At 46.8% G+C, this 11099-nt stretch overlaps 1 protein-coding gene across 1 annotated transcript; it reads left to right on the plus strand.

Annotated features, from left to right (window-relative positions):
- The first annotated feature begins 271 nt into the window (after nucleotides 1-271).
- LOC134839852 (uncharacterized) lies at nucleotides 272-622 on the plus strand. The gene has a single exon (XM_063855476.1). It carries the CDS (start codon nucleotides 272-274, stop codon nucleotides 620-622), a length of 351 nt encoding a protein of 116 aa, XP_063711546.1.
- The last annotated feature ends 10477 nt before the right edge of the window (nucleotides 623-11099 follow it).

The following is an 11099-nucleotide window of genomic DNA, read 5'->3' on the forward strand; positions in this document are numbered from 1 at the left end:
TGATAGACTCGATAAGGTCTCTGGTTGCATGAAAAGAGCAGGCTTCAAATGCAAACAATCGAAATGTGATATACTTAGGGATTCGATCAAGTACCTGGGAAGAACGGTGGAGAGGCATGGCGGTAGGCCGGACCCGGAAGCAGTGGAGGCCGTGTTGACATGGAAGGCCCCCAGATTGGACACCCAGCTCATGAGCTTCCTGGGGTTTGCGAATTACTAACGTGAGATCATAAAAAGATACACAGACAAGGTGTACCCCATGCAAACACTGATGCGCAACAGAGAAAAGAAGTCTGAATTAAACGAAGAATCTCAAGCTGCCTTCGAGAACATAAAGCGGGAACTGTGCGAAGCACCAGTGCTAGGCATGCCCACGGAAAAGGGCATGTACCTTCTCGAGACTGATGCTTCAGTAGTAGCCACCTTAGGAATACTACACCAAGAGCGAGAATGGAATGGGAGAACAGTTCTCCGTCCCATCGCATATGGCAACAAGGTGTTGAGTGACACTGAAATGAAATATGGTGCACCAAAGGCGGAAATGTTCGCAGTGATCACATTCGTGGAGAAGTACCGCGCATACTTAGGGAGTGCTCCCTTTAAGCTACGCGTGGACAATTGAGCGCTATCCTGTTTGAAGACGTACTCGATGGACCAGAGCTATTTTGGTCGATGGATAGTCAGGTAAGACGACTACCACATGATAATCGAGCACATGGTGTGTGACAAACACCAGAATGCTGACAGCCTCAGCAAGAAGACTGAGTTTTGTGAAAAACTGGAACAGAAGCAAGCAAATCAGGCAGAGATCAAGGAAGGGTTCTCGTTTTTGAACACAGAGACTTATGAAGCGCTCCCATGACGAGATGGTTGGACAAATCTGGAAATCCAATTCCGGTACACCACTAGTTACCGGTGGAAGATGCATCGGAAAGAAAGATCTTATCAAAAAGGGACCCAGTGCCTTTGGATTTATTACTACGTTCGAACCTGGTCCAACAGGAGCTCTCTCGTATGAATATAAACAGTCTCCCCTTGCTGGATAAAACGGTGCAGGTTACACCGCAGGTGATGCGGATGCGGGGTGAATTACTGGAGAGAGAAGTGACTAGAGATGACCCCGAATGGGCAGCAGCGATGGCATCGCGGACAGTCAGAGAGAAAGTGAAGATTATGCCATCAAGGAGAGGAGATCGGAAAACAAAGGAAGACTGTCACCTTTGAGAATCCCGATCAGAAGTGGGGAGAAATTGAAGAAAACCCGGAACAAGAAAGTTTTTCCGGGGAGAAGGACGTCAAAGAAAGTTTTCCAGTCAATGAACAGAACCCGGAACAAAGAAATTTGTCCGGGCAGTCGGATATTGAAGAAATTGCTTGTGTGCAAGAACAAAACCGAGAGGATGAAATATTGTCCGGGGAGTTGAGTAGTCAGTTTAGGGTCATGAAGACATACTTGAAAGCGAGATACAGACTCTCGGACCTACTGAGCTTGCAAAGAATTGACGGCATGACGAGCAATTTGAAAAGGTGGATTGAGAATGGAGCACCAGACAAAGGTGATCTGGAGAAAGACAGTTACCGCATTCTGAGACAGTACTATATGCAGAAGGAAGGAAGGTTATACCTGAACAAGGATGGGATCGTGGCTTGTAAGAAAAGAGAGGAAGACAAATTCCTTACAAATATAACACGATAGTGTTGCCGCAACTCTATCAGACAGAACTGTTATTCAGTTCGCATGATCAGATGGGCCACCAGGGAATTGATAAAGTATACCAGAGGATCCTGAAACGCTTTGAATGGCCTGGGAGGAAGAAGGCTTGTGAGAAGTGGGTAACAGCATGTATGTCATGTCAACAAGTCAAGGATCCAAGGAAATTGCGATTTCCATTGCAGTCAATTAAGTCATCTGAATTTAACGAGGTGGTGCATATTGACCAACAGAAGATATTGACCATTGACTAAATATGCTAGTACTAGATGAGGTGTCGGGGTTGGAACTGTCCAATTCCAGCGGGCAGCTCAAGCTGAGGCCAGGAGTTAACGATGAACATCGAGTGATAGAGGTGATGTCCAATGACTTGTGGTTCAGAGGATTGGAGATAAAGGAGGAAGGAGAGGAGAGGCAGAACTCCAAAGAGACGAGAGCTCACTTGGAAGCGATGGTTTTGCGAACGAAGCCAGAGGCCAACAAGGGCTGCACTTGACTCCTCGATTAGCAGCAATGGGCGCGGACACTTTCGAACGAGGCCCTGCGATGATTAGGAATATTCATGCGTACCTTATGGAGGAATTGAACTTAGCGAAAAACGCGGAGGAAAAGTCAGCTGAATTCGTGAATAGGATGTGCCAAGTAACTCCTGAAACTTTCCGGACGCAGAATCTTTTGGGAAAAGAAGGCTACGATAGAACTGACAGCATGCTAGGGGGTTTACGAACAGGATGGATCGCGTCCTTCCTGGCCAACGTCTACCCCGGACCCTCTCGATGCTTGATAAATGAGTTCTTCCAAGCAGTAACAGAATTAACGATATTTGTGAATCTGGCGTTTTTCGGGACGTTTGGAGCGGAGAACTTCGATGAAGAACCAGTGCTACTGCTCACCGAGGGAGTGCAGAACCTGCGACTGGGCGGAATTCTGACACTAATGGCGATCACCCATGGGAACTTAGGAGGATTGACGAATCTGACCCGCTATCCTGAACAAATGAAAGAAAACGTGAGGAGATTTGATATGAAGAGATCCACTGACTCATGGAACAAAGTAAGGGATCTGAGACACACTTTATTCCAATACATTCTACAACAGAATCGCTTTAGAACAGGAGAAGACGAAACGAGTGAAAAAGAAGAAGATGTGCGATGTCATGCAGGAGGCATGCCCCTATTAACTGATTTGAGCCTAGCTTGAGGACCAATCCCTTAGCGTTAATCGATCCCCTAGCGTTAATCATATGAGCCGCGGAATTTGTAACGGTGATATACGGCCCTGCAGTGACATTCGCGTTACCTGACGTTAAATTGGAAGCGTACAGAAGGTCGTTGTTGCACCTGAACCTTGTTTCAGCAGTGAATTGGAGCCCACTCAATTGGTGTGAGCAAAGTGGGTTGATGAGCGAAGATTTGCTGTTCGCGAAGATATCAGAGCCAGAGATGACAGCAATAAACTTTGACGATCATTTCCGTGACCGAATGGATGAAGTAGACGGAGGAAATATTGAAGTGTTCCCGAAACTCTGGAACTTGAGGTCTTATAACAAGACAAATGGGGAAATAACGAGAATTCTTTGGTTGATGGCCTCGTACCATAAAGTGAGAGAGGAAACTAAAGGCTGGGCGACTATAAGAAGCTGCCAGAGGAGTTACCAGAATTCCCCCTGATCAGAAGGATATTGCTCGGAGCAGACTCCGTAGCACAAACTCCCAGATTGAGAGCCTTTGAAACAAATGAGAGGAGGATGACGAATTTCTCCGAGACGATGGTCCCGGGCTTCGTGGGCAGAAACGCTGCCGTAATGCGATACACGCAGTTTGCGTACACGGATGAATCGACGAGGAGGCGAATCACCAATACAGCCACTCCGAAACCCAGAAGATTTGAAGAAGAGGGGGTGAAATTGGACCTGGCGCCAATGAACATGAGAGGCAAGGCAGACTTGCAAGACGCCGCGCTAATAGTAATGAACGTGAAGCCGGAATTGGCTAAAAGCGGAAAAACTGTTGACGAGGACTGCACTAGCGCCCTTCGGTTGTGAGAAGTCGAGACAAAGCACGGATAAGAAGAAGACAAGTCAGCTGGCAGGCTAGTCATACTAAAGTTTCCAGACGGAACCGGGAGTGAAGAGCAAGGCCCTTCGAGTTTAGGGAAGAATCAGTAGCGAGACGACAAGGAGGGAGAAGACCAACGTCGATCGGAGGAACCTATGCAACAGGATCCAGATCAGGCAGGAAAGGATGACGATAAGGCTTCGACAGGTGGGATGTCTAGCCTGGATTTCAAATTCCTAAAGGACTTTGAAGTCGAGACGGGAACGTTAGAAGGAACGACTGAGCTAGCAGAGGATGAAACTTCCACGCTGAAAGCTCCGTCAGCCTTCAAACCGAAAATTGCTGGAGTGCAGCTCTCCTAGCAATTCCAGCAGAACTATCGAAAAGAAACTTTTAATGGAGTCTCCGAGGAGAAAAAGGATAGAAGGCACTGCCAGAGTACTTTTTTTGGGAACATTACCAGATGGGAAGTGGGAAGTTCACCACAGAGACCACGAGAATAGAATGGGATGTAATATGGACAGAGTTGCCTTCATGGAGGACGTCTGGACGGTAGTTCAGTGCTACCGGACCCAGTCAATGTTGAAGACAGGCCTCAACAGATCCTTGATGTGAGAGATCCTCGACAAGTTGGATGGGAGATTGAGCGAGTTGTTAATCGATTCGGCCACTGACGAACGTTAAGTGAATTCTCCCGTAAAGGCCGCGCAGCATGAAGGCAGCAATGAAGTAGTATACCTGTCAAGAACCCAAAAAGGAACGATCCGATCGAAAATGTGCTTGACAAGATTAAGGATATGAAAATGAAACTTGGCAGCAAAGTGACATTGAGGAAAGGCGTACGGAACACTGGTCTCCTCTGAGATGCATGGGGTAACGATAGACCAGTTAGTGAGCGTACCATGGAGAGCGGTGATGCTACGACACTTTGAAGAAGAAATGAGAACCACTACAAAAATACACGCTCTGATAGCGCTACCTTACGTGAGAACGGTGCTACAACTTAGGTTCGCTTGGTGCATGACTGGGCTGACGAAGGAAGAGGATGTTTCGGAAGAAAGGAAAATTTTGAAAGAAGAAATAGTGTTCTTGATGACGAGTATAAGAGACCTAATGACCCAAGAAGGAGCGGCAGTAGCGTGCGCGAAGCGGAGAGACGCTCTCTGTTTCGTTCGATTCATGTTAGAACAATTATCGGTACCAGCGTTAAACACTTGTGCCAAGATGCTGAGAGAAGGCAATGGTCGATCGAAAAACTTGCTCTTACAAGCACTTCTAGACATACACCAATTAATCCGATGCGAGTGAACATGAAGGAGCCCGTAGAATTGGAACCGATAAAGAAGATTGATGAAATACGGATATTCTCGAACAAAGAGCTGAGGCTCACAAAAGAATCCATCGGAGTATTGCCAAAGTCCAGTGAATCTTGCGGACCGATCAGGAAAACGTCGTACAGTTACGTATCCGGGATCGTGGCGATGGCATACAACCCGTTCATTAAAGAAGACACTACGCGATTATTTCTTCGACTACGAACAAGCGGTGTTGCTAAGATTCTAAATGTCAAGAATTGCGACGATAAAGAACTCTGCTAGGCAGCAGGTTAAGCTGGGACTTGCGTTGGAAGAAAAGGTGACCGCACCTTCAGTGCCAAAATCTGACAGCCGAGTAGAGTTTGGATTGGGACTCTCGGACGAATTACTAAGGACGAGCGTAAGGGTGGCGTGGGAGCAGATAGAACCATCAGGGTGTCCGAGTCCTAATGCCGATTCGATATTGCGTGCAACCCAGGATATGCAGAGGGAGCTGAATTCAAACTGTAACTTGCGTGACCTGAACATCATTTACAACTTGATGACAACGGCCTCCAAAAGCAACAAAGGAAACAATGTGTAGTTGCCCTGTGAGGAACAATGTGAAGACTGGGTTGAACCTGGTAGCTGTCTGGAGAAATTCTGTAGACTGGAAGGTCACGTGTGTGGAGGTCTGGACTGTGTGAAGACTCTTGCCAAACAACATAAGCAATTGATGATATTATTCTGAAACATAGTAATGAAAGCGAAAATGGAAACGGAACTAATTGCAGATTGCCACGGAGGAACTGAGGTTAATCTAGTGACTGCACTATGATTCTAATTATGTTTGGTTCATTAGAGTCACTATTGAAGTGTTCCTGAAACTCTGGAACTTGAGGCCTTATACCAAGACGAATGGGGAATAACAAGAATTCCTCGGTTGATGGCCTCGTACCAAAAAGTGAGAGAGGAAACGAAAGGCTGGAGCGACTATAACAAGCTGCCAGAGGAGTTACCAGAATTCCCCCTGATCAGAAGGATGTTGCTCGGAGCAGACTCCGTAGTACAAAATCCCAGATTGAGAGCCTTTGAAACAAATGAGAGGAGGATGGCGAATTTCTCCGAGACGATGGACCCGAGCTTCGTGGGCAGAAACGCTGCCGTAATGCGATACACGCAGTTTGCGTACACGGATGAATTGACGAGGAGGCAAATCACCAATACAGCCACTCCGAAACCCGGAAGATTTGAAGAAGAGTGGGCAAAATTGGACCTGGCGCCAATGAACATGAGAGGCAAGGCAGACTTGCAAGACGCCGCGCTAATAGTAATGAACACGTGAAGCCGGAATTGGCTAAAAGCGGGAAACTGTTGACGAGGACTGCACTAGCGCCCTTCGGTTGTGAGAAGTCGAGACAAAGCACGGATAAGAAGAAGACAAGTCAGCTGGCAGGCTAGTCATACTAAAGTTTCCAGACGGAACCGGGAGTGAAGAGCAAGGCCCTTCGAGTTTAGGGAAGAATCAGTAGCGAGACGACAAGGAGGGAGAAGACCAACGTCGATCGGAGGAACCTATGCAACAGGTTCCAGATCAGGCAGGAAAGGATGACGATAAGGCTTCGACAGGTGGGATGTCTTGACTGGTTTTCAATTTCCTAGAGGACTTTGAAGTCGAGACGGGAACGTTAGAAGGAACGACTGAGCTAGCAGAGGATGAAACTTCCACACTGAAACCTCCGTCAGCCTTCATGGTTGCAAACCGAAAATTGCTGGAGTGCAGCTCTCCTAGCAATTTCAGCAGAACTATCAAAAAGAAACTTTAAATGGAGTCTCCGAGGAGAAAAAGGATAGAAGGCACTGCCAGAGTACTTTTTTCGGGAACATTACCAGAAGACAAGTGGGAAGTTCACCACAGAGACCACGAGAATAGAATGGGATGTAATATGGACAGAGTTGCCTTCATGGAGGAGGTCTGGATGATAGTTCAGCGCTACCGGACCCAGTCAATGTTGAAGACAGGCCTCAACAGACCCTTGATGCGAGAGATCCTCGACAAGTTGGATGAAAGCGAAGGGAGATTGAGCGAGTTGTTAATCGATTCGGCCACTGACGAAAGTTAAGTGAATTCTCCCATAAAAGCCGCGCAGCATGAAGGCAGCAATGAAGTAGTATACCTGTCAAGAACCCAAAAAGGAACGATCCGATCGAAAATGGTGCTTGACAAGATTAAGGATATGAAAAAGAAACTTGGCAGAAAGTGACATTGAGGAAAGGCGTACGGAACACTGGTCTCCTCATAGATCGGCTAGTGAGCCGAGCCTAACAAGGAGAGCGGTGGTGCTACGACACTTTGAAGAAGAAATGAGAACCACTACAAAAATACACGCTCTGATAGCGATACCTTACGTGAGAACGGTGCTAAAACTTAGGTTCGCTTGGTGCATTACTGGGCTGACGAAGGAAGAGGATGTTTTGGAAGAAAGAAAAATTTTGAAAAAAGAAATAGTGTTCTTGATGACGAGTATAAGAGACCTAATGACCCAAGAAGGAGCGGCAGTAGCGTGCGCGAAGCGGAGAGACTCTCTGTTTCGTTTGATTCATGTTAGAACAATTATCGGTACCAGCGTTAAACACTTGTGCCAAGATGCTGAGAGAAGGCGATGATCGATCAAAAACCTTGCTCTTACAAGCTTTTCTAGACATACACCAAAGTAAACCGATGCGAGTGAACATGAAGAAGCCGGTAGAACTGGAACCGATTAAAAAGATTGATGAAAAACGGAGATTCTCGAACAGGGAGCTGAGGCTCACAAAGGAATCCATCGGAGTTTTGCCAGAGTCCAGTGAATATTGCGGACCGATCAGGAAAATGTCGTACAGTTACGTATCCGGGATCGTGGGGATGGCATACAACCCTTTCATTAAAGAAGACACTACGCGATTATTTCTTCGACTACGAACAAGCGGTGTTGCTATGATTCTGAACGTCAAGGATTGCGACGATAAGGAACTCTGCTAGGCAGCAGGTTAAGCTGGGACTTGTGTTGGAAGAAAAGGTGACTGCACCTTCAGTGCCAAAATCTGACAGCCGAGTAGAGTTTGGATTGGGACTCTCGGACGAATTACTAAGGACGAGCGTAAGGGTGGCGTGGGAGCAGATAGAACCATCAGGGTGTCCGAGTCCTAATGCCGATTCGATATTGCGTGCAACACAGGATATGCAGAGGGAGCTGAATTCAGACTGTAACTTGCGTGACCTGAACATCATTTACGACTTGATGACAACGGCCTCCAAAAGCAACAAAGGAAACAATGTGTAGTTGCCCTGTGAGGACCAATGTGAGGACTGGGTTGAACCTGGTAGCTGTCTGGCGAAAGTCTGTAGACTGGAAGGTCACATGTGTGGAGGTCTGGACTGTGTGAAGAATCTTGCCAAACAACATAAGCAATTGACGATATTATTCGGAAACATAGTAATGAAAGCGAAAATGGAAACGGAACTAATTGCAGATTGCCACGGAGGAAGTGAGGTTAATCTAGTGACTGCACTATGATTCTAATTATGTTTAATTCTTTAGAGTCACTATTGAAGTGTTCCTGAAACTCTGGAACTTGAGGCCTTATACCAAGACGAATGGGGAATAACAAGAATTCCTCGGTTGATGGCCTCGTACCAAAAAGTGAGAGAGGAAACGAAAGGCTGGAGCGACTATAACAAGCTGCCAGAGGAGTTACCAGAATTCCCCCTGATCAGAAGGATGTTGCTCGGAGCAGACTCCGTAGTACAAACTCCCAGATTGAGAGCCTTTAAAACAAATGAGAGGAGGATGGCAAATTTCTCCGAGACGATGGACCCGAGCTTCGTGGGCAGAAACGCTGCCGTAATGCGATACACGCAGTTTGCGTACACGGATGAATTGACGAGGAGGCGAATCACCAATACAGCCACTCCGAAACCCGGAAGATTTGAAGAAGAGTGGGCAAAATTGGACCTGGCGCCAATGAACATGAGAGGCAAGGCAGACTTGCAAGACGCCGCGCTAATAGTAATGAACACGTGAAGCCGGAATTGGCTAAAAGCGGGAAACTGTTGACGAGGACTGCACGAGGGAGAAGACCAACGTCGATCGAAGGAACCTATGTAACAGGATCCAGATCAGGCAGGAAAGGATGACGATAAGGCTTCGACAGGTGGGATGTCTTGCCTGGTTTTCAATTTCCTAGAGGACTTTGAAGTCGAGACGGGAACGTTAGAAGGAACGACTGAGCTAGCAGAGGATGAAACTTCCACACTGAAACCTCCGTCAGCCTTCATGGTTGCAAACCGAAAATTGCTGGAGTGCAGCTCTCCTAGCAATTCCAGCAGAACTATCGAAAAGAAACTTTAAATGGAGTCTCCGAGGAGAAAAAGGATAGAAGGCACTGCCAGAGTACTTTTTTCGGGAACATTAACAGAAGAGAAGTGGGAAGTTCACCACAGAGACCACGAGAATAGAAAGGGATGAAATATGGACAGAGTTGCCTTCATGGAGGAGGTCTGGATGATAGTTCAGCGCTACCGGACCCAGTCAATGTTGAAGACAGGCCTCAACAGACCCTTGATGCGAGAGATCCTCGACAAGTTGGATGAATGCGAAGGGAGATTGAGCGAGTTGTTAATCGATTCGGCCACTGACGAAAGTTAAGTGAATTCTCCCATAAAGGCCGCGCAGCATGAAGGCAGCAATGAAGTAGTATACCTGTCAAGAACCCAAAAAGGAACGATCCGATCGAAAATGGTTCTTGACAAGATTAAGGATATGAAAAAGAAACTTGGTAGCAAAGTGACATTGAGGAAAGGCGTACGGAACACTGGTCTCCTCTGAGATGCATGCGGAAACGATAGACCAGTTAGTGAGCCTAACAAGGAGAGCGGTGGTGCTACGACACTTTGAAGAAGAAATGAGAACCACTACAAAAATACACGCTCTGATAGCGAAACCTTACGTGAGAACGGTGCTACAACTTAGGTTCGCTTGGTGCATGACTGGGCTGACGAAGGAAGAGGATGTTTCGGAAGGAAGAAAAATTTTGAAAGAAGAAATAGTGTTCTTGATGACGAGTATAAGAGACCTAATGACCCAAGAAGGAGCGGCAGTAGCGTGCGCGAAGCGGAAAGACGCTCTCTGTTTCGTTCGATTCATGTTAGAACAATTATCGGTACCAGCGTTAAACACTTGTGCCGAGATGCTGAGAGAAGGAGATGATCGATCAAAAACCTTGCTCTTACAAGCACTTCTAGACATACACCAAAGTAAACATGAAGAAGCCCGTAGAACTGGAACCGATTAAGAAGATTGGTGAAAAACGGAGATTCTCGAACAGGGAGCTGAGGCTCACAAAGGAATCCATCGGAGTATTGCCATAGTCCAGTGAATATTGCGGACCGATCAGGAAAACGTCGTACAGTTACGTATCCGGGATCGTGGGGATGGCATACAACCCTTTCCTTAAAGAAGACACTACGCGATTATTTCTTCGACTACGAACAAGCGGTGTTGCTATGATTCTGAACGTCAAGGATTGCGACGATAAGGAACTCTGCTAGGCAGCAGGTTAAGCTGGGACTTGTGTTGGAAGAAAAGGTGACTGCACCTTCAGTGCCAAAATCTGACAGCCGAGTAGAGTTTGGATTGGGACTCTCGGACGAATTACTAAGGACGAGCGTAAGGGTGGCGTGGGAGCAGATAGAACCATCAGGGTGTCCGAGTCCTAATGCCGATTCGATATTGCGTGCAACACAGGATATGCAGAGGGAGCTGAATTCAAACTGTAACTTGCGTGACCTGAACATCATTTACAACTTGATGACAACGGCCTCCAAAAGCAACAAAGGAAACAATGTGTAGTTGCCCTGTGAGGAACAATGTGAAGACTGGGTTGAACCTGGTAGCTGTCTGGAGAAATTCTGTAGACTGGAAGGTCACGTGTGTGGAGGTCTGGACTGTGTGAAGACTCTTGCCAAACAACATAAGCAATTGACAATATTATTCG

Source organism: Symsagittifera roscoffensis, chromosome 2, assembly GCF_963678635.1.
Source record: "Symsagittifera roscoffensis chromosome 2, txSymRosc1.1, whole genome shotgun sequence".
NCBI lineage: Eukaryota > Metazoa > Xenacoelomorpha > Acoela > Convolutidae > Symsagittifera > Symsagittifera roscoffensis.